At 38.8% G+C, this 24,672-nt stretch overlaps 1 protein-coding gene across 1 annotated transcript; it reads right to left on the bottom strand.

Moving 5' to 3' along the window:
- Window positions 1-200: 200 nt before the first annotated feature.
- Window positions 201-21,989, bottom strand: LOC105268005 (uncharacterized). The gene is made up of 3 exons (XM_011307225.1): window positions 21,580-21,989; window positions 4,299-4,579; window positions 201-237 (listed from the first exon to the last, which is right to left on the bottom strand). Exons 1-3 carry the CDS (start codon window positions 21,694-21,696, stop codon window positions 234-236), a joined length of 402 nt encoding a protein of 133 aa, XP_011305527.1. The 5' UTR covers window positions 21,697-21,989; the 3' UTR covers window positions 201-233.
- Between the last annotated feature and the right edge of the window lie 2,683 nt (window positions 21,990-24,672).

The raw sequence follows: 24,672 nt of genomic DNA, 5'->3' as shown, positions 1-24,672 counted from the left end.
TATTGAACATTAGGACATTTGATAAGCACCCTTATTATCAATCAAGCGCAACAAAACCCGTGTCCCCTCATTCAACTCGTAATTTCTCTCGGTCGACCTTTGCCTCGAGAATACAATACCCGACTGATTAGCGAGTACAAAGTACTCGCCGTGTTTTTGCATGATCAATGACTAAAGTACAAATACATGCATTAGTGGACTCACCGTCTTGGCCGTTGCCGCCGTGGCTGCCATCATCTGCGAAAAAGAAAAACAGAGTAAATAATTGATCGGTAAAAATGAGTTTATGGTGGTATAGAATATCCGGCGTTGTCCGACATCAGATGAGAGGCTTATGATTTTTTAAAAATTTTCTTGTGAGAGGGGGCGATGAATACGCCAGGGCGTGTTAGTTTATGACAACTGGTACATGCCAGTGAGTTCTCTCGATGGGAACCTGCATGGCAACCTATTTGTACCGAGACCTGGCTATCGCCGTATCTCGCTGTGTTTCTTCATTTAACCCCATAAATAAACTCACTATCTCGGCTCGCTCTGCCTTCATATATAAGTATCACTCCCCTGGAATTATTGTTACGCGGATGGATACCCTTCAACTTTACGCGCATCACAATCTTAAAAAATTCAGTCCCACCAGGAACTGATATTCTTGACACCAGAAAATGTCCCTTTGACTCCAATTACACGTCAAATACTCGAAATTTTTATACTAAATATAATAAAATACATATATATAATATTTTAAATCCACCATTTTTTTTTATATAGTAGTGCAGCATGAGACGCATTGAATCATAAAATCATATTAAACGCGATATCATCAAAAAATTGATATTTCTGATAAAAAAAAGTTGAATATAAAAAAATGTTCAATTTAAAAAAATTTTAATTTTTAATTTTCTGAAATTAAACTGAAATTTGGTCAAGGCACACTTTTTTCTTTGAAATCCACCTGAAAAGTCGTGGTGTTTTTTTTTTTGGATATAATTCTTGATTTTTCTCAGGACTTTTCTCGTCAATGGCGAGTGAATGAGAGCAATCGAACGGCTTCGTAGTACGAATGAATACCGAGGCGGGCAGACACTGCCTATTATGCTTAATGATGCGTATCTGCAAAGTTGCATTAATTAGTAATCAATAGGTAGGCATCATAGTTTCGATACTAGGCCAGCCACGCCGTGTGGATATTATGCATAAGTGGAAATCAGCTGTGTGGGTAATGCACATGCATGCGGATTACGTGTACTCGCGGGGATTAAACTTACGATGTTGTGAGGCGGGTCACCGACCCTGCACTCAGAAAAATGGCTAATTCAAATTAAATCGAAATCTTTATTTCAAATGTTATTCCAAAAAATTGCGCAACTCACGAGAATTGATTATTTTAATTGAATAAATTATGGATTCATCTCAAATAAAGAGTTTTCATAATTTTCTTTCGATGAGAAATTAAAATATTTAAATAAACATTTATTTTTATTTTTTAATTCTCTATAATTTTATGAATAATATAGAAAATATGTATTTCATATATTTTTCGAGCTCCAAATTTTTTCATGTAAGGAACCTTCTAAAATTTGAATTGAAGGAGAAATTTCTCGAATTGAGTGATTTTTGGGGAGCAATAAATCCAGTTTTTGCGTGTGTCAACAACAATTTTGTTAAAAAAAGTGTCGACACGTGGAATGATTCAGAGAGCAACAAATCTGTCCCCCGCGGTTGAACAATGCGATTTCAATTGACAAACGGCCCGTCACCGCATTCTCCTGTCAAGCACATGCTCATGGATGCATATACATATATTGTATCGAGAATCGACTTAAGTCACAATGAATCTTATAAGCGACCTGCACCGCCTGTAATCGTCACGCGCTCCGGTATTACCAGTTTTAAAATTTTTCTATTTCTCCATCCTATGCAGAACATCGAGATTGCTGTGCGGCCTATGTGGCTGAATATAAGTAAGGATTACGCGTTCGAGAATTTGCTCCGGCCAGCTCAAAGTGTACGGTGGTCTAGGTACTCATTCAGCAGACGATTACCCGTTTTCTTTTATTGTTCGAGAAAACTATACACCGACACTAAATAACTGTGACGTGAACAACGGAGTTGCTAAATTTATGCCTGCACCGGGGTAAAAAAAAATTCACTTGAATCGAGACTATTGTTTATTTGTCGGAATGAATACAATAAACTAGTAATGCATATCCGATATTGATTGCCAGCTGTTGGACTCAGTGAGAAGTAGTGATTCAAGTCGATATTCGACTTTATTCAAGTCGAATTACTTCGAGTCAATCGTTGACTCGGAATTTGGGCCTGATAGAGGTACAAGAGTCATTTATTTCAGGTGAAAAGGTCTTCGTCTGCAGAATCAATTTAAATCAATCAATAAAACAATTCCAATCACGTCAAGGTGTATTAATTAATATATTAATGTACTTGTCTTAGGTAAAAATGGCGTATTTAAACAAGTACAGAGTATATTTGATTGGAGTATATTTATTTGTCGGTTTGAAGGGGTTAATGAATGGATGAATGTGTGGTCCATCGGAAGAGTCAAATTTTTGATATCACGGTAGTTAACGATCTAGTGATCTCACGCAGTGTCACCGGCTCTCCTTTACCATGGTTGGAGAACTGGGCGGCGTCCTTTCATCTTCATAACCCCAACTAGGCGCGTCTCAGGAGCATACATCCGCGACGGGGAATCCCTTATATCTACGTCAACTGCTTGGCAATACCACTGATATAAAAGCTCAATGTGCTGGATGCCATTCGATCATTGACTTTCGGTGTACACCGCATCTTTTGAACAACTCCAACCACCGCGCACCTTCATCCCGCTAATGCCATTGTTTCAACCAAACAAAGCTGTCTTTCAACCATTCATCTGCTCACTCCACTCATCTAACACTGCACCCACGAAAAAATTCATTTTAACTCGAGAATATTATATTCCTTCTGTTTATTCCTCATTTTTAGCTTCTTACTTTTTTTTTTGGGTTTCTAATTCGATTGATTGCGTTCAATTATGATTAATTATGATATTATTACGCAATAATTATTTGCATTTGGAATTATTCGAAAGGAGGGAACTCGGAAATAAATTGTGAACTGTTACTGGTGATTTTTAAGACTTTTTTTTATGAAAATGATCGAGTGAGCCAGAGGATAAAAGCAGAAAATTGTAATTATTTTTATTTTCGGAATTGAAACTAACAAGAAATTTATAACAAGAAACTCCGTATGTCCTTCGATAAATCTATTTATTCATCAGTTTGATGTTCTCAGAAATATTATCCGATGAAATTAATAAAAGAAAATAATTCCAAGAAAAAGTTCTAAAAAACCTGAATAAATCATTCCCGGACCATTGAATGACAATTAATTATTCAATTACGCGACAAAAAAAAAGGAAAAATGCGCAAGTAAAAAAAGCAACAGAAATGCTGCGATAAATTGATGTTGAGGCGTCACCAAGTGGTCAATGGATACAAGAATTGACTCATCACTGGGAACATATCATTTCGAGTAATAATTGATGAGATACACGGTGAAATTTTCTCAACTGGGATAATCCCACGAAGATAATAATACCCAATATAATTAAATAGAGATAAAATCCGCTATGACTTATGTAAATTAATCTCGCGATACTGAGGGAGAATCCCTGAACCCTACGTTACACATTGTACGACAGTATTTTATTACAGCTGATTGTCGCCGGAAGGGGAATAGCGTAAATCAAGTATACACCAAGACATGGACAAATCAGCGGTGCTTGCGGCAACATTTCTTTATAAACCCTTGGCATGCAGTCGACAAGAAGGAGACCAATTACCTGTTGGATACTGAACGGCTCATCTCTTCATTCGCGTCTACAGCAATTTATCTGGAAATTTATCACTTCGGTATGTGTCCTACACTTTTTTATCCGCAATAATTGTCACTTGCTTTCGTTATTTCACGGTAAATTAACACCTGAGGTGAGCCACCAGGTATCTACAGACACGGATTTAAACAGTGAGAGAAAAAAATATCTGCACGAGCTCCATTCAACTCCGGGAATATATTATGTATTAAATATTGTATAAAAAAACAATGGATTCGACTTAGTATCAAAATCTCTGTTGTGCAATAGAATTAATTAGCTTTTCAATTATTATTCATTAATTTAAAAATATATTTCTATATTTCTTTGGATATTTCTATTCGTGTTTGGGGAAATTATATGAAAATGATACTAGGATTCGTAAGAAGAAACGTACGTTTTTTCTTGGACTCCTCATGCATACCTCCATTCCCGATGCCGGTGTGATTGTGATGCTGCATTCCCAGTGAGTCCTGGTGGTGAGAATGGATAGCGGCTAGGGCGGGATCCCCCGGGTTGACACCCACGCCGAGATGGAGTGCCCCATGCTGCGTCCCGTGGCCCGATAATTCCATGCTGATCATAGCACGAATCGAAATTATTTCCACCAAGTGCAGGCCAATTCAAGGTGTTTCCCTCGTGATTCTGTATTGTGATCCAATGGTTTCGATCAATCTGACGGCGGCCGAGGGTTGGGCTGTCTCTCTGGAAGATCAACAAAAAATAATCCTTATAAGTCCATGATTTCTTCTAATTCTTTTATAACGGAGATTTATAAATTATTTAACAATTCAGTCTCGATAGTTGTTAAATTATTTTAACTTCGGACCTTGGGTTATCGTCCCGATAAAGTATTTAAACTATAAATTCTCTAAATTATAAATTCCCAATGAAAAATACCATAAACCAAGTGATTTAAAATTCAAATGTCAACAATAACGCAAGAAATTATTTAATCGCATTAATTTTGCAAAAAAAAAATTCCCATTAAGCCCTGCGTCATCTCATCTGATCCTATCTCGTTCGTTCACCCGAGGAATGAAAAGAGATAGTGGCAGTGAGGTCGATCCAGTTAATTTGACCATCGAAAAGTGTCGAAACTGGAAAACGATGTGGCAATACATCCCGGTCATTTGCTCGAAAATGAAAAACTAGAAAAAAGTCACAGGTCCATCCCCACAAAATTCACTTTGTCACGGTTTTTATCCTCCGAGGCAGATAATTTCTCCGGTTTTTTTTTTGCGCTACAGTAATGGGTTCCCCTCGGATTTATCTTTTTTGCCTATTACCGGGATACCCCGTTGGATCTTTGGTGTTGGTTGGACTGAAGTTGGCAGTGTTGAGACCTCAGAGAATGAATGAAAGGATGAATGAGGTGTAATTTGGTTGCGCCAGTAGGCGGTTACCCACCGATCGACCTTTAACGGAAAACCGGTGTATCTCTAGTTGCCTCTAGAATATCCACTAGAAAGATTCGCCATTTTTTTTTCACCACCGACTTCTTCAGCTGTCACTTCTTTTCATGCACATAACAGAAGCTCGACCGCGATGTGGATAAAAAGGTGACCGTGTCTTCCTTCCGAGGCACCGAGTTTTTGCCAAAAAAAAATCAAAGAAGTATATTCTGCGGTCGACGATTTCGAATTCAAGACTGCAGGAGACCTGCGATCCGGGATTTTTCCGGAATTTTCAGGGAATCGGAGAGTCATCCGCGTGATTGATTGATTGATTGGTTAATTGAGTATTTACCGCGGGTTTTTAATTGGAAATTATGACGTGTTGATCAATAGAACTTGATGGTAATGATGACTATTGAAAAATTAATGAAGATTATAAGTTAGGAAAATAAAATAATGGGAGTCTTTGAATCTAAGTCTTTGAGAGAAAATAATCCAATGAGAATGGAATATTTGATTTGTCAATAACGAAATATCCTGGATAAAATGTGAAATATCAAATGTGAAACGAATTGAATTAATTGATTGATGATATATCTTTGATTTTCAATGACCTGATTTACTTTGGTCCCAAGAGAGAAATGTTTAGCAGAAAAATGTGAAAAGTTTAAATTTCAAAGCCGACTATTGGCCACCGTTTAGAATAATAATATTCCATAGGGTGGAGGGCATTTTACATCCATTACAGAATAGACAAATTCACTTTTCCCGGGAGAACGAAACCAGAATACAAATACGTCCGTTACGTGGCAAAGAATCTCTTCGGCAAGTATTTTACCTCTCCTTCATGAATTTAACTCGGCAACAATCGGGGGAGGATCGTATACTCGGATATATTTACAACCTCGAAGCAACAATATACAATATACCTGACCACCGTGAATCCACTTTCCACGTTTTAAGTCGAATGTTTCAGACCAGTGAAATATAAATATATATGCGAATAACTTAGCAAAACCGAAGCGTTACGACTGCAGCATGAGCTGATTAGGAAGCTTTGAATTTCCTCAATATCTCTCCCAGTGAGTTTCGTTCCTTTAATTTTGCCCCTTTTTCTCGTACATCATGAATTCTAGTCTCTTCCACAGTTCATCTAATAGAGAATAGAATGTTGTGGAGTATAGACACAACGTAAACGCTCGCCAGATAAATTTAAGTGGGTGCTGCAAGGGTTTAAGTGAATATAAGGGAGGAAGCGAGACCAACTGGTGATTGTTGAGCTGAGGGAGAGAAAACGGTGATGATCCGAGATATTTCTCAGGTGATCCTCTTCAACGGACGGAGAACAAGTCAACGTTTCAACGACGTAAATGCCGTAAAGACCCTGCCCTTTCTTCCTTCTTGTCTTCTTTCTCGTTTCGCAACTTCTAGTGCTGTACCACCGTGGGAGTTGGTAACAGCTCCCAGGACCGGCCTCATACGCATCGCTAAACAATTCTTTATGACCACTCAATCCTCTGCATTTCACTAACTACCCCTTTTCACCACTATTTTCTCGACGATGCGGACCAGCGGTGGGAAAGCCCATGGGAAAAAATCCTAAGTCAACAGACAAATTTAAATAACTCGTAAATTTTTTTAATCAGAAGTCCAGTTGATTTTACTTTTTTACTCTTTCAATCAATTTTACATTCCGTCTTTTAGAAGAAACATTGAAACATTGACAAAAACAGATAATTCCAGGAAAATAAAAATCTCCATCGGTCCTTCAGCCATTTTTTTTTATTCCCCGTGGGTCCTATGTTTTCATTTAATATTACGTAATATGTCTTTAGATATCCGGGTACGTGGACTTGATCAGTCGTATTTTCAGAGAACTTATATAAATAATCGGATATCGAAGCTGCAAGGTCGGAGTACAACTTCGAACCGGAAACCGAAGAATAACTAAATTCGTTCATGACTCATATCTAACAAACAATGGCTGCGAACAACGCAATTCAGAAGTACCTCCAATCAACCTAGCCCATAATATTCCAGGCTGTTGTGCCCCGCAAATAAAAAAAATATGAATTTGTAGCGAAGAGCTCAACCGATTCAAGTCAATTTTGATAACTTTTCTATAAAAATCTCGACATCTAAAGAAGATAGCAAAATTTCTGTTATAACTTTTTTTATAGAGCTAATCAAGTGCTCTAGAAATGGTCCCACAAAAATTTCGCTATCTCCCCCCCTTTCAGAGATATTTTTGAAAAACTCGGTAGCCCGAGTGAAGTCGACTCCCACCATCCCCGAATTTTCACCAAAAATGTCGAAATCTACGGAAGATATCAAAATTTTTGTAATAACCTTTCTCACAGAGCTCTTGAAGAGCTATAAAAAAGATGATGACAAGTATTTCGCTATCTCCTTTAGTTTCGAAGATATTTACAAAAGCCACGGAAGAGCTGGGAAATGATTGATGAATGTGGATTTTTTCCATGGAATCGAGGAAGCGAATGGTTTTTTTGTGTGAAAGAATGAGTGTTGAAGGCAGATATCTCACATTTATGGAGTTGGAGGTCCTGGATCATGGCAGTCTCATGGTGTAATGGCAGTACTCAAGGCTCAACAATGCGTGACAATGTGCATCGAGAAATTGCCCTTCAGACTACTGTGCACGCGTAACTGCATAAACACAGCAGCAAAGTAACATCCAAACAGATCAACGCCGAGAAATTGGATGGGATACTCGTTGAAAATAGAGCCAAGTTATCCCAAAGTCGAGTCGATACATAATGCATAACTTCTCGGTTCATAAACCGACGACATTTGCCAGGAATCTTTCCACGATATTTCGTTTCATTTTTCTTCATCATAACATACCTCTCAGCCTGGAATTTCGCAATGGATGTTCTCAGGGAATCAATGTTTATTAATGACGTACATTCCCGATATTGCGAGACCATGGGAAGTGATAACTAGTATCAATAGCAACAATAAATTTTTATATATTCCCACTTATCGATTTTTTATGGAACATTTTGAATACAAGATCATTTTACATTCTTATGAATCGACCGTTTACGTTTGCAAGGTCTTGGGAATTTCCTATTGTTCTTCGGATTATTAAACACTTTATTTTTCGAATTTTAAGATATTGCAAGCAATTGTTATTAAAAATAACAACGAAAAAAATTATATTTATGAATTTTTTAAAATATTGTGTATCGAATATTATTTTTTCACTGATACTTCGTATAAATAAATAATTGACGACTTCAGATTTTTTTTTTCTCGGATGACTCCGTTATCGCTATGAAAAATATCAAAAAATAAAATTGAAAACTCCGCATATTCCAACAGTACAGAGATAATGTCCGATAAGTGCATGAATTTATTCAATTATTTAGCAAAACCACCAAGAAATATTCATTTGTATTCCCCACCATGTACTTCCTCCGTACTTCGCCAAGTACAATCCCCCGGTAAGTCACGTACAAGCGGAGCCCAGAATAATCGAGTGCACGACGATGTACGTCTTATTAATGAAGAAAAATCTACCAGAGTCTATTGGAGCATGGCTTGACCAACAACACAGAAGGTAGATAAGGGAGCAAGTCTTAAAAGCATCGCTGATGGTTTTGTCGAGTCATCGCATTGATTGCCATACCAAATGTGTAAATGCATGGAAAAAGTAAAAATCGTAATGAAGAGAATTACAAACGCGAAGACAGAGATGCAATCAGCAATTCATTTCTCATCTCAGAGTGGAATGGCTCTAACTCTTTCAGTATTTTTACCCCTTGAACCTGCAACACCAGGTGGACAGGACTAATTGTTCCATTAAAAAAAAATAATAAATAAAGAGGGCAATGTGATAGGAAGTACCTTGAAAGTGTGGCGGTTGAATTCATTTTATGAATGCGGGGAGAAAAATAAAAAGGGCGGTATGAGCTGTATGGAAATAATTCCTGTTGGATTGTGGTGAGGTAAGAATACACCGAAAGTTGGTAGAGAAGGAGAAGAATGAAGAAAAGCCACCTGTGGGTTGTGGCACGTGCCATCAACTAATCCCTTCACGGAGATGCCTTCTCTCTTCCCTGTCTCGTGACCAACTGACCAAGAGTCCGACAGAGACGAACTCCTCTCAACAGGCTATATCTATATCCACTGCCTCACCTCATTACCCTAACATCAAGTCGTGATCGGCAGTCGACATCTGGAGTTTTTCGGGGTTATTCTACATATCTCCGTCTGTCGCATTCTTCAAGTCCTCCAGTATTCAGGTTTACCTACTATCTGATTAAATGTGCCATTAGAAAACGATAATGCAAGTCCATTCGGAGGGATTCCATGTCATTTTGAAACTTATCATCTCGAGATTAGATCTTTGAGTCTCAAGTTGAACTCAGGTGTCTGGTGTTAAAGTTATGTCTTGGTTTAATACTTTAATATCAAGTTGAATTTAACAGTCAGATTTCGAGACTCAATTTAAATCTTCTGATAAGGCCGCGAGATTTTTACGGAATTTACTGAAAACGTTGGATTCGAGTGGAATCGGAATTCTGTAATTCAATAATTTAACTTTATTCAGAACACCTCGGCGAACGCGAAAAGCTGGCCGTTGATCTGTGATTCGTAGGAGAGTCATCCAAGGCGTATCGAAGGTAACTCTATAAATTATGAGGTTGGCAGGGCGAGTACGTTACGAATTTATCATGGTCGAGCATCTTTACGGCAACTCGCTACCGTCGATGTTCTCATCTGCAAGTAATAGAATGACGACGAATGAGAAGATCTCCGTGAACGCGAATGTTCATTCGTGCAAAACGATTAATTGAACCGCCCCATTAGATAATGCAACATCATTTCATTTTTTCACTCTGCATTAGTACACACTGCACTGAGAAAATAATTCACTCAAAATCACACTTCCGGTACCAATAGAAAATGCGGGAAACGTAGCAAAATGACCTTCCACTAATGGTCAACTGCTCTTTGTCTAAAACATTAAAAAACTCATGAAATCATAAACTCATTAGATATCATTTCGTCATCTTCATCATTTTCGACATCCAACATTTTTATCTGGATTATCCATTTTTTCAGTCAAATTTTTCTCGTAAAATTATATCGAGAATTATCCTGTTTCCCTTTCTACCTAATTTAAAATCCTTTCCAACGATTTCCTGTGACGTCACAAGACCGGTGTAAAAACTTCCCCTCTTCAATGAACCTTTCTCAAAGTCATTTTCCGACTTAACAATTGCATTTCGGTGTGTTCTTGTATTCTATCTTTGTATTCTCTCCAATTAATAATGCTAAATACTTTAACAAAAATGGTTTCTAACTCGCATAATGAAATGGGGATCAGAGGATGTATGAGCGACGGTCAAGAGATCGGCTGCTCCCGTCGTTTACATAGTGTACGTGTTCTCTTTACTTGTTTATATAGAGATATATTGGCACACTTCAGGCGCCATGTTTTTTTTTTTTACAACCGATTGAATCGAGTCCCGCCCGCGCAGGCGCATTTTCTAACGGTAAAAAGGCCGTTAGACATATTGGATCTGTAGACCCAGGCGAATTCATTGTATCTGGATATTGTGCAGATGCCAACAATGAATCCTCACGGAGATTGGCTCCGATCAGGTGGATAATCCAGGTGGATTATACGCATAACTGTATCAAACCGCCTCACTTCGATCAGTCGATTTACATTCCGCTATCAAATTTGTGGATATCTTGCATCGACCTACTGGAGAAACCTCGCTCCACATTCGGTGTGTCTACAACAGCTGCCCGAGAGAAAATTCAAATCATAATTCGATAAGAGACTGATCAGTAAAGCCTGATTCGGATCAGTAAAGCCTGATTCGGATCAATTTCGAATTAGTATATTACGCAGCAGTGGGCCTGAACTCCCTGATTGCTCAAGTTAAATCCTGAACTGATTACATATTTATCATATTCTAGAAGGATTCAGATCAGGCATCCACGTTCATGACTGATCCGGACGTGGTCAGAAGAACCTGAATCACACCGGATACAGACACTCCATCCAAATCTGACTAGATCGACGCGGGAGAGTCTTGATCAGAGAATTATGAACGGGATTCGACATAAAACTCACTTTGGTCAGGTTGAACTGTGGTTGCCTATTTATTTTATTTTTTTGGTGGAGTGATACTCTTGGGTTGGCGCCTCTTGAGGTTAATGGACACTTTGTGGAGTGTTTAGTGAGTGGTTGATCCGGTCCAGGTTGCGCTCTGGATTTTCTTCTCGATCGGTGGGTCTCCCATCCGCCCACCCTGGTCTCACCCATCGGTCACTGTGTTGGTCTCCACACATGCAGAACTTCCTCAACGGGATACGAACTCCGGTGGATTGTCGGCCGCGTGCCACTGTGCATTTTTAACGATCACCAGTCATGATAAAGTCCCGGGAATCTCCCTCGAGTGTATACACTAGTTTACCCGTGATCTCGTACACTTTCACAAGCGTCACGCGGGTGTCGCCTCCAACGCATTGCACACGATGAAAAATATTCAGTAAAATTACAGAACTCACTATTCAATTACTGGGGTCATTAAATGAATTTAAGAGGCGGTGTCGTATGTTTTTAGCGGAAAATTCAGGTACAGTCGGGATCGTCGGGCGCTGCGCGCGCCGTCTCCTATTTCCCGCCTTGAATATAAATATGGCGACCTTGTTGATCAATTAGAAATCAATTTGACGCGTTTTTGAGGTAATTCGACGAGGATAAAATTTATTTATGTGTGTCTAATTCTGTGTAGATTGAATTTTGGAGTGGTCTGTTCAATGGTCTTTTATTTAATTGCGAATTGCGAATTCTATTTTGAGATTCAATTCCATCGAGTAGGTGAATGAGTAAATCATGAAGAATTAATTGATTTCTATATTGCATATAACATTTATGCTCATTCTCGTCTTTGGAATTCCAGAGAATTTTCCTTTCACTTATTTTAATTGAATTAAAACTACGTGCTCGTCAATTCAATTAAAATAATAAAAATGTGAGATTTCTCATCGGATTTTAAATGTCGTCGACATCCCTATCAACTTCAAGTACTCCATAATTCTAATTAGTGCTGGATCTATCGAGCGGTGAGAAACTATCCGAAGGAATAAACGATTTTTCGCGGCAATGGTGGCGAACAATTTTTCACTTCGGAATTTGAGAAACGAAAGATCAAGGCCTGAGAAGAAGACCGGCGTAAACAATTGATTGGTCCTGGTATTTCCTGCTGCCTCAGACCACTGATTCCCTCTCATTCATGGGAAAGTCGTTCACGATTCGAGGCGGACTTTTTTATTTTTCGAATTCCCCCACCCCATTTAGCCGACTTTTTCCACTTCTGCATTATCATTCATTTCTTAATCCTTCAGTAGCGATGGGGTGATAATAAACTCATCATTAGGACCGACTGATTGACTTCAACAGCTGACGCAGGATATTTAATTCGAAATTGAATTTTATTGCAATTTTATTGAAAATTTTCGCATTCTCAAAATCAATACGAATTTAATAAACATTTTCAGCTAGCAGTCTCAATTAATTATTAAATACTAATATTACATAAAAATATCAATAACTATAATTAATAATGATATTATAATATTTCCATCATTTTCGTACGATCATAATATCAATATAATATAATATAATATATAATATTATATAATATTATAATATATAATATATAATATTATTGCAATATTTTCATTGTTTTCAGGTGGAAATATTCCAAGGAAATAATGACACGGAAGAAATGATTCCGGGTGAATGTTTTCCCGTGGAAAAATATAGTGTCACCTCACTTGAGGATTTAAGATTGAATTTAACAATTTTTGGGGAAACATTTCCGATAACCTTGAGAGGTAATATACGCAAGTGGCTGATTAGCGAGAGATATAAGGCAGGCATAATCCCAATGTAAGTATATACCTCATGGTATATAAGTACAGCAAATGTGGTGGGAGACCCGCAGTCAAGGGAACACGGGGAACGATGTGACCTTGGACGAAGGCGGGTGGTACAGGAAGTCGACAAGGTTTTTATCAAGACTACTGTGTATTTGTCAGTCGTTGAAGACCCCTCGTGGTAGCTTTTTGGTCATGCTCAATGATTTTTCAATCATATTTTCCTTTCATTTCATTCTGCTATTCCACTCTGTCAGAATACTCCACATCGTGATAAAAAATAATCACGTATTATCGTTATGTACATGACGAGGTGATCTTAATGATCTCCAGCATTCTCCGCAAATTGCGATAATGTTCAAGTGAGGTGTAACGTCTGTGTTCTCCATTTTTTTTTTTTTTCCAGTCATCGTACTCTCACCGCCGACGATCGTTGCGTCACTGGTCCCCGCACCGGATGCTCCCAACGGACGTAAAATTCCCTTTTTTTTTATCTTTTTTTTTTCGCTCTCTTTGGCTTTTTCATTCAAGCGACTTCCGGCGCTCGCCAGCTTTGCCACCGAGTAAATTGAAGGAAAATTAGGTTGATTCTACTTTTTCGTGCGGTGAGAGCCACCGGTGACTCGCAGGTTTCGAATAAATGTTGGCTCGGGATAACCGGAGGGGTTTACGTTTTTTGGAAAATTCTTTGGAGCAGATCTGGGATTTTTAATGAGTCGTAGTTTTACGGGAGTTTCTGGGAAAGTTGGGGGAGTTTTAGTTGTCGTGTGACGTTTCCGGGATTTAATTTTAATTATAATTTGGTGGGAAAGGTGGAGAAACGGAAATTTTAATTCAATTAATCGGAAAAAGTGAGATATTCCGGTGCAGATATTTTTATAACAAATTCTCGACCCAAACGGAATGATCTTCTCGCGATTTATCGTCTAAAACACTTGTAATTAAAATTTAATTAGAAAATTATCTATAATAATCATTGTCCTGACAATTATTCAATGAAATCACCACCAAATCAAATATTTTGCTTGAAATTTCGTTTTCATTTTAAAAAAAAGGGAAGACAATTATTATTTCCCCGTAAACTAAAAAACCGAATGACATAAAATATTGAAACAATAAAATTATCGATTGCGTCACAAGTTCGTCAATTTTCTCAACAATTCTCACAAAGAAATCGGCAATCAATGAATTATTATGTGCAATTTCAGGAATCTTATTGTTGCAAACTCATATAAAATGTCAATGATTGCGTCACAATTTTTCCGTTTCTTCTAGAGTTCTCACATGAAAGATTGAAAAGAAAAAAAACTAAAATATGGATAAAGTAATGCCTGTAATCAATATTACCCGTGAAGTGTGAAAATATACAATAGGGGCGTTGGTCGGTTTTGGGCATGATACTCTCCAGATGCGATGTGATAGCGATCTGAAATACCTTGGATCCGCAAATAATGATTGTTAAACAAGCCGCGGGTATGAGTTGAGTTGGCGGTAGTGGTGTAATGGTACTTGCCAAGTAGAGACTGTAATATAAAATATCCCGTCCAATGGCACCTCGTTAAAATGAACGAGTATATACGTAGGGCCCAGTGTGTAATGCAGCAGGAAAACTGCCGCGAATTTACGGAGAAACCAGAGTGTATCTTCCATTTGATCAGCGATATGAGTTATATTAAACACGGCATAGACTTTAGTGCATCCTGGTGGGTATTTCTTATTAATTACTTTTACTCGATTATTTGATAAGCAGATGATATCTACTGATATTATCTTTTTCAAACACATCAGTTTTCCGAAATAATATTTCCCAATATTCTAGCTTATGGAAATCCCCGATGGAAATAAACCTTAATCAACATCAGATTGCAAATTACTGAATTCGAAAATACAGAAATGAAACATTTGTTAATTAATCAATTTTCATTGCATTTTTAAACATTTCTCGAGCATTCAGTCGTGGGGCATTTGAATTTTCAATTATGACTTTTAATTTAATGTCAATTAAAAACGGTCTGTAAATTTCTTATTTATTTTAAATATTCCAGAAAAGTTGGAGTTTTTACGATTATATAATAATTGAGTGCTCAATATTTAGTAGATTGACAATTCAGAGAAATAATTTTCTAGTAATGAGATTAACTGATTAACTTTTCATTTCCGGGTTTTTAAAAATCTTTGTTGGGATTTTCGATTTTTTCAATTGTTGTTTTTGAATAATTTAATTTATGGAATGTCAATGAATGATTGTTATCTCAGTCATTCTGTGAATTTTAATTTATATTGAACATGAATCCCGGAATTCATTAATAAATGAAACGATTATTTTTTGTTTATCCTTTTCTCGCATTATTTTCTGATCATTACCCCTCCATTGGTGTACAGCAAACCCGGACTCTCAATCGATGAGTGAATGTTACAAGTTTAAATTCATGAAGAACCCTTCGCTCCGTATGTAATAATACTTTTCCTTGTCACAGTGTGTAGATAATAAAGATGAAGGTACACACAGGTTCATTGGGCTGCTCTCGGCAGCAAGTTTATTCGATGGATCGATCTGCTGTTAACCGCCCCATTGCATGCTGGTTCGATATCCGATCGACTCTGCGTCCCGATCGAGTATCTTATGCGATCGGTCGAGTGCTCACGTGTACCTTTTCACGGAGTATTCCATCGTCCCCGTCGTTTACCACTCGCACCTGATATCCAACCGCACGTACACCAGTATTCCGTACTCACTGCAACCGTATCCCTCCACCATCACTTTTTTTTCCTCCAAAAAAAATTCCTGTGAAAAAAATACCACGAGGAAATTTCCCGTGAAAATTTCCCATTGGCAAAAATTACCCCGCAAACAAAGGTCACAAGTTGTCTCCGAAAAATTCTCAGTGGAGAAATTTCCCCGGGAAACAGCTCGGATATTTCACAGGAAAAATTCCCCTGGAACGAAATATCAGGGGAAAAATGCCCCCGTGGAAATTTCCCTGGAAAAGAACGGAGGTAAAAATTCTTTGGATAAATTTAGTATTTTTCTGAAAATTTATTCACGGAGAAAAATGGCGAGTTGGGAATGCACCTGATCCCACGACTGGTGTAGAGTACCGCGCGTGTAATAACGTGACACCGCGAATTTCCGGTCGTTTACACCAGCATACGCAAATAAACAAAGCGATGGACGGAGGACTACCAATGATTTTGTAATGAACATTTCGATCCATTCTTCCCAACTAATACAATTTATTTTTTCGCAATGTGGCCCCAATTTTTTTCGCCATTTTTCGCCTTTTGGCAGCGATTATGTGCGTATTATTGCGCGGTATGTTCACTTTCAATTATCCCATCGGGTACAACTTCTCGTGTCATTCCTTGGTAAAAAAGGAAACAAAAAAAAACAGAATGGCAACAAGTGACAAAGCTGCTAAGTGCTGGGCTGTGTATGCATATCACTGTGATGGTGACTTCGCTGAGGAAAGCACACCTGATTCTCTTTTGAAGGCATACGCACTCATCGCGCATGTACTTGACCAGCTCACATACCAGAATTGTCCGTCTTTCCCACGAGAAACAGCGTCATCGAAAGTGCAGGGGAGAGTACAGACAGTTATAGAAAAATTACATGATATCATGAAGGTTATTTCTCCAGTGAAATACACATGTATGAGAAAATAAAATTCTGTCCCGTAATCGCCCGAAAAAATTTGAAAAATCAACTTGCGGCTTTGAAAATCGTAAACTGGACCAAATTATCAACAGAAGAATCCATTCTCTTGAGCTTCAGACGTTCTTCTCGCGATGCAATTGCACAGATTTATCGTCACATTCCAGACAGCTGGTGTATTCCTTTTATTGGAGTAATTCAATGACCATCGATGTGTCAATAATTACACAGCCAACATCGGAGTGACGAGGCAGTCACGAGAAATGGCTGATTGGAGTTAAGTGCCCACGGAATACACATCGGGTTGAAAGAAGAAAAGGTGTTGGTATATGCTCACTGACTCGAGAACCTACCCTGATTGATACAGATGACTACATCCGTACAACGTGCGGTGAATACCACAACAGCTACAGTGGAACGGGTTTGATCGTGTGCATGTACCCTGAGTTTATTGATATGTACATATACAATATACACAAATATACTATTTCTACGTTGGTTGTCCCACCTCGGTTTTACCCGGCATGAATAAAATGAATGTGACCACATGTGTGCATGCTCCCGTCCATTGATATCGCCAACGATCGTCGCCGAGTAACAGGTGCGTGAGATCGATGTAGTACATTGCTGATTGCCGATTGATAAGCTTGAGAAACCATGAATTTTTTCATCACATCTTATAGCTTCTCCCCATCAACATCGCACTGTTGGAAAATTTTAATTAATCACCTTTTTATCGAAATTAACCCTTTCGTCTTAATCTTCACGACTCAATCCTGAGAATCCCAAGGACAACCGTGGAAAATTATGAAAATTTCAAGGACAACTTGAATCGTTCGACTAATGTTGAATATTCCAAAAATTGCCTAATTCTGGGATTAAAAAACTCGAGATAAATTGAATGTAAATTTTCGGTTGTGAAGAGGGTAGTTTAAAAAAATGAAAAATTTCAGATTAGACGTCTCACCCTGTCTGAGGACAACTCATCCTGATGACCCATTCGAACCGCATGCAACAAAGTCTGCGCAAAGTTGGGTGGAGTCACAGTGCAGCAGTATCGAGCAGCAAAGTTTCTAATAAGTCGAATAGATAGGTAGGATGCAATCGGGGCCAGGTGTGGCACGGCGTCCACAGCTCCGAATAGCACGAGTCTCTCTTTTCCTTACCCACAACTTCCATCTCCATACATCGACCCACCATCCAATACACTAGCAAAATCCCATACACACGCGATACCCTAGGCATACCGAGTGCCAACTATAAATAGATTCGCGCTACTTGTACACGCAGATAGTCCGGTATAGGTTAGTATAGGGCAGGCGAGGATAGAAGCGCGCGATTGCTGGCCACTTATACCTCGCACATGTGTCTCACTCCCTCATTCCACCAACTCGTATATCTATTCGCAAGGTAACTGTATAACCGGAGGAGAGCGCGATGCCGTACTGCAATTAACCATCTACTTGCCAACTCGCTGCACAGCTAATAAACGAAACAAGATTCGCCCAATGTATTGGGTCTATCGAGATTGCCTCTTATCGGTATTCTCATACTGCAGCATCCAGTCATTTTAATCATTCGGATCATTTGAATCATTTGAATCAATCGAGCCATTGCCATCTCTGAAATGAACGATATCCATATTAAATCACTTCTATTCGTGACAATAGCCGAGTCGTCTAATCTAAAATGGTCAAATGGTTATTGAGTCACAAAGATTCGTGATTTAGGATATAATTATAATATTTAATGATATTTCAGATAAAAATGTAATATGGTAGGAGCAAATATACGAGTATATCGCGACAGGATATATATCCCATGGATCTCAGATATACAGTGATATATTTCCAGCTAAAATGGTCTGCATAAGTTAGGATTTCCCATGGTTCTCCAATATGGCTACCGGAAAGGTCTGCCGATGGAGCAAATGAGTTGGGAAAAAAGTTGGTCGCATGGTCCCGCTGGAAGGAGAAGACATAAAAATCCCAATTGTCTGTACGAGCGCCGGGAGTATGAAATTTAAAAAAAATGTTAAGTTATTCCCGCAAAAATTCACCGTAAATAACGAACTAGGATTACGTGTCCATATCGCATCACGCGATTATTACTTGGTAAGCAAATACTCGGGCTGATTTATTTGCACAATTATAATAGCATAAAGTAAGGTAATTATCGCAGCCCAACAGCACGATTAACAGTCTACCATCTCCCTCGATTTTCCTCATTTATTCATTACTTCTTCTAAATTGCTGTACTTTAGCAAAGTCCATACGGTAGTGACTACCACAGCTGTACGGAATAGAACGGAGAACACCAGTTGATACACGAAGGAGGAAGCCCTCGAGGTGCGACCGGAGCTTTTTCATCGAACCGGTTTGTTTCTTCGATGGGACGTTTCTTATTCGAATCCTTCAGGGAGAGGCGGACGGATTGTTACGGCGGAAAGTTACCCATGAAACTATCACAAATTTCATTTATTTGTTCATTTCTGCTGTTCGATTTATCTGAGAATATTCCATTCCGTTTCAGCAACAGCTCAAGCCCGAAATATACCCCATCATTTTGCAACTGGGATATTTTATACAATATATTTTTATGACAATTCTGATGATTGAGTGCTGCAACAATGGAGTAAATAAAAATATTAATATAATTCATTCCTCTGGTGGGTCTTCTATTAATGCATCCAAATCTGTTAGAAATCGTCAATTTATCCCCTAGACTTTTTTAAAAATTAATAATGAAGTATTCATTAATAACTCGACTAGGAATCAAGTCAATTTATCACGCTTTATCATTTGACAACTAAATTACATGGAATACATTGATAACAAGAGATATCAATTTCCTATCTGCTGTCACTGTTAGATTTTTTAATTGGATATCAAATTTAAAAATATGGATCTCCATACTGTGTTTGAGTAGTGACTCAAAACGTTCGAGATTTCGAATAAAAAACATATGGTTTTATAAAAATATAATTGTAATATATCTGACGAATGCATGAATATATTTTCAGCCCAAAGGCAATATGTTAGATATAATTGTTAGCATATATATTTTGTCTGTGAGATTCTCATAGTCCGCATCTCTATTCGTTTCATTAGTTTGAGCGGTTGGTGCTGTCCTGCTACTGGAGTCATGGTGGAGGGAATAATCCTATGAGCGACACATTCTCGCAATGACATCACAGAATTACTCGCACCGATATCCAGCTGAGATAATGTCCCCTGTCCTCTTTCAATCTCGTACCCCGCATTGCAAATCCTTAACGTTTTGTACATGACTCGTTCGGACTCGAGAGTTATGGCACGCGGCCATGCCGTGACGTTTATTATTTATTAGCAATTTCGAATATTCATACTGGTTAGGTACCAACGAGGGAGCAGTCGTGACCGATCGGCGCTCACCGATTTACAATAATCTTCGGATGAGGATGTGTATTTGTTTGTGGTGGAGAAAACGTTCATTTATTTGGAATTTTCGTGAAATTTTCTGATGGACCTCAGACGTTTTGGAAATTTTTCAGATTTGCCATTGCGTTGGAAAAATCATTTTAATTAATTATTCATTACAATATGAAAAATATTTTGGTCTGAACAATTATTTTATAAATTATCACCATAAATAAAATAAAATCTAGAAATATTCCCAAGTCCATCAAAAACATGAAAAATTGGAAATTTCCTCATCACAAAAACATACGAGTCCCTTCTCCCAGAACGTCCGTTCCACGATTCCTGCCAACTCATGGGGCCTCAAAAATCGAGAAGAAAATTTAAGAAACAACAAATAAAAAAATCCCCCCGACCCGCCGCCAATTCGTTACATCCGCTCGAAACTCGTTCTACCAAAACGAGACATCGTTTGTCGCCTGAGAAAAAAAAAATTACACTCTACGGTACACGTTGTGTATGGGTAGGTCGTCGACCAGGGGTTGATTGTCGTACGTGTGATCCCGCGACTCCTTGCAGCCCCTAATAACGAGCACCACCTGACGTCCCCAACTGCTCACAAGACGGGTATTGGATACAAGCCGTTGGTATGTCTTGAAGGGAGAGATATGCGTTTAAAGTCCCGCTCCGTGCAAGGGTAGTCCGGACAGATGCTACTATTAAGGGTCTGTCGGACGATTAGAAACGTATTTTAGTACTTTATTTCCTAAGATATGTGGGGAAATGTCTACAGGTGCTACCTCGTCCCGAGGGGAGTCGCTGTAATGCCCCCGAATTCTCATGAGGGAACGGACATTGTAGCCTTTACGATTAGGGGGGACGGGGGTCGTTATCTAATAGAAATGTCTTGGAAGGACAAATGGGCCCCACACACGTTGCGTACAAATCTATTAATGTAGTGAGTTGATAAGAGTTTCCGCATCGAATAAATATTCCGTGGACATTAAGAATTGAAAAGAAGAAGAAATTATTCGAATTGGCGAACGGTTGGATCTAGACGCCTTGAGTCAATCCTACGATTCAAGTTCAATTATGTTGGAGTTCAATTAATTTCGTTAAATCCAGTGGAAAAATTTACTTGATCGATTAGATATTGACATATATCCAAATCGGACTTGATCCCAGCCGTCGATTCGAGACAGAATAAATCGATTTTCCACACCATTCACTCGAACTCGATTGAAATCAATAACTTCATCTTCACCCACCCCATGCTTGCATCACAATTAATCCCCGATAAAAAATAAAAATAATTAATTCCACACTTACCCACAAAAACCGTCTCCGCACACCGCTGTATTCCCAAGTCGATCGTTCCGCGCCACGCGTTGAAGTCTCTGAATAATCTGCACTACAACCACCCCGTGCAAAAAAACCGAGGTTCATCACTTAGCACACGTATACCATATCACACGATCCGTCAACCTTAATCAATAATTCGATCCTCAAATTGTCAACCACTGATCGCTGCACATCACTCAGAGTTCCCGAAGACCCAACATCATCAGCGAGAATCAACAGGCAAACAATAAAAAAAAAAAACTCCAATAAAAATTTCACAAGAAAAAAAAACCTACAATTGCACGAAAATGTTTGCACTCGCGTGGGCGTGAAGTGGACGTTTTTCGCGCTCCGTCGGACGTGTTGTGATGTATTCGTACCCTCGGATGCGCACCAGCTGACTCGTTGGCCGCGGTCAATCCTAGTCACAGTTCGCGAAGCGTGTGAGCACAGGTCTGAGCCAAAGATAAACAACAAATCACAATGCACAAAAATTTTCCAACGCGACAAATAAATCGATAATAAACACCCGATGAATACGACGAATAAATAAATGTAAGAGCAAGCTCAAGTCCGGTGTACAGCTCGATTCAATGATCTAGGCTGCGTGTACCTCGTGGAGCGTGCAGCAGGAGGCGTGCTGTCCCGGACTGGACTAGCTCGGGCCCCGCGTTCACGGAGGGCCGGTCGCGCTTCACCTCCGCTTCGTCTAACCATTTTTACCCCCACCTCAACGGACCTCTTTACCTCCCCGACACCTCCTTCTCTTGCTATTTTCTATGTTGCGCAGCCGCCCACCTCCCCGCCAGGTGAGGCCCGCGATCTCCTTTTCCCTCACTCCACAGTGGCTCCTTCACTTTGGCTACGCTGTCTTTCATATTTTTTTTCCCCACCCTGGACACCACGACGCGACGCATCCAGAACTGACGCGTCAGGATTATTCCGCGTACCGTCGCTGCTGGAGGGGGGCTTGGCCCCTCCGACTTCTATCTCCGGAATTGACGGATTTTTTGGTTTTTTACACTTTTTTTTTCTTTGTGGAATCGGTGGAATCGGTGGAATCGGTGGAATCGGTGGAATCATTGGAATCATTGGAATCCTTGAAATCCGAGTTTTTCGGTTTTTGAGATACGGCAGCTACAGGACTCAGAAATTCGATTTTTTTATTATAAATTTATTTTTAAAATCAATTGCAAATTCAGAGGGAGAATCAGGATTTGACTGATTATCTACCTGATGTCATTATTGTAGTTGAATAAAGTTTAGGAAAAAATAGAAAATGCGAAATACTGTTTTTTACAATCGAAATGCTTATTGTTTTTATCACAGTAAACATTGGTTTCGTGCGAATAATTATTCGCTCCACTGATATAAGTCTCGATCGAAGTCGATATCTATTGGATTTGAGGCAATCGATTGCGCGGGTTTGAAGCGATATTGTCATCTCATTTTGACAGGTTTGATGTGAAGTATCAAGGATTTAAAAAAAGAAATTAGGCAACGAACTTTTTTTAATCAGCCGACGCGATTCCTGAATCGATCTTTGCGCAAAATTGCACAATCATTGCGCCAAATATTCACTAGATGCGAAAAACAATACGAAGGCTACATTCAAGTCCACATGCTTTCGGCAAGATGAGATGCTTTTGACTCGAGTCACTTCGGACATGAGTCAAGAAGAAGAAAGATTAAATGACGATCAATCGCGTAAATACTCAACCCTTTTCTTTTCTCTGTGTATCAGAAACATATTGTTAATTTATTAGCATAAACGGACACAATGATTGATGTAATAGAAGAGCAATGCCCACTCGCTTTTAGATTATTCCGCTTGTTTATGCCACCCAGTGGTACACGACAGGTGCCACCAGCAGTGTTTGTTGTACTCGAGTGGGTAATGTTTGCAGTCTTTGAACCGAGGAAATTGAGAATACCATTCGGACGACCTGTTGCATTGTCGGAGTTAATACCGCCCTGGGGATTTACGAGTCCTTCAGCCGTGAATTGTGGCATGTCACACGATATCTTGACGATTTCGGAAGGATTGATTCGAATATTGATGGAATCATGATTAACTCTCCCCACTTTTTCCAAATATTTTAAAATGCTGTTAATAACTCGTCGGTTGAATTACCCAGACACTATTTCAAATGTGGTAAATTAAATTTCATGCACTGGACTCAAAGAATTAATTATGCACTCTGATTATACCCCCAAAAATCCCACACGCTAGATTGTTATAAATTTTATTTATCGGGGGAGGGGAAATGGAAAATTCCCAGAGTTTTGAAATGACGATGAATGAAGTGAATTGAAAGTACCACTGAAACGGAACCTCGGTGTCTGCACAGGGGAACCCCCATCGAAATAATAATTGTAGTTCAAAAAATTGGTAACTAAGCGGCATAAATCAACGCCCCATATATGCGTAACCAATGTTCGTAACCAAGTGTGCGTATCCAAGTCGTGTGAAATGTTTTTCCCCTGTTGAGTCACAATGGGTTGTAGTGCACCACATGTAACACACGTCATGCCGATCACAACCCCTCGATTTAAAACCCGTACCAATCGCTTATGTTTTACCCTACGCCCATGTGGTTAACTCCTAATATCATATCCGTGGTAAATCGTCAATTAGTCATACGATGTGCACAATTCTCTGTGACATTAATCCAGCAGAAATTTTATTTTTCGTTTACACATTTTTTCGCGGACTCATTATCATTCAATCATTAATTTTTTTCATTTTTTTCTAATTAATTTTATGGAATATATAAGCCCTTCGTTTCGAATGTGGTGAATGATTAGAACAACATCTTTTATAATAATATAAATCATTATCATTACATTAAAAAAAAATGCAAATAGAGAATTCCATTTTTCGTGCATTAATGTTCGTTATTATATTATTCCATTATTATATCTTCTTTCATATTTTTAAAAAAATATTTACGTGTCTATTATTGAAGATGCTGTTCTCGAATTAATTTTCCAAAATGTATTGCTTCGCAATTCCTAGGATAAACAGAAAATGCCGCCGATTTTTCCGCGAATTGAAAAGTAAACAGTGCAATCTCACCC

Source organism: Fopius arisanus, unplaced genomic scaffold (genome assembly GCF_000806365.1).
Source record: "Fopius arisanus strain USDA-PBARC FA_bdor unplaced genomic scaffold, ASM80636v1 scaffold00052, whole genome shotgun sequence".
NCBI lineage: Eukaryota > Metazoa > Arthropoda > Insecta > Hymenoptera > Braconidae > Fopius > Fopius arisanus.
This window is presented reverse-complemented; position numbering and strand designations above follow the sequence as displayed.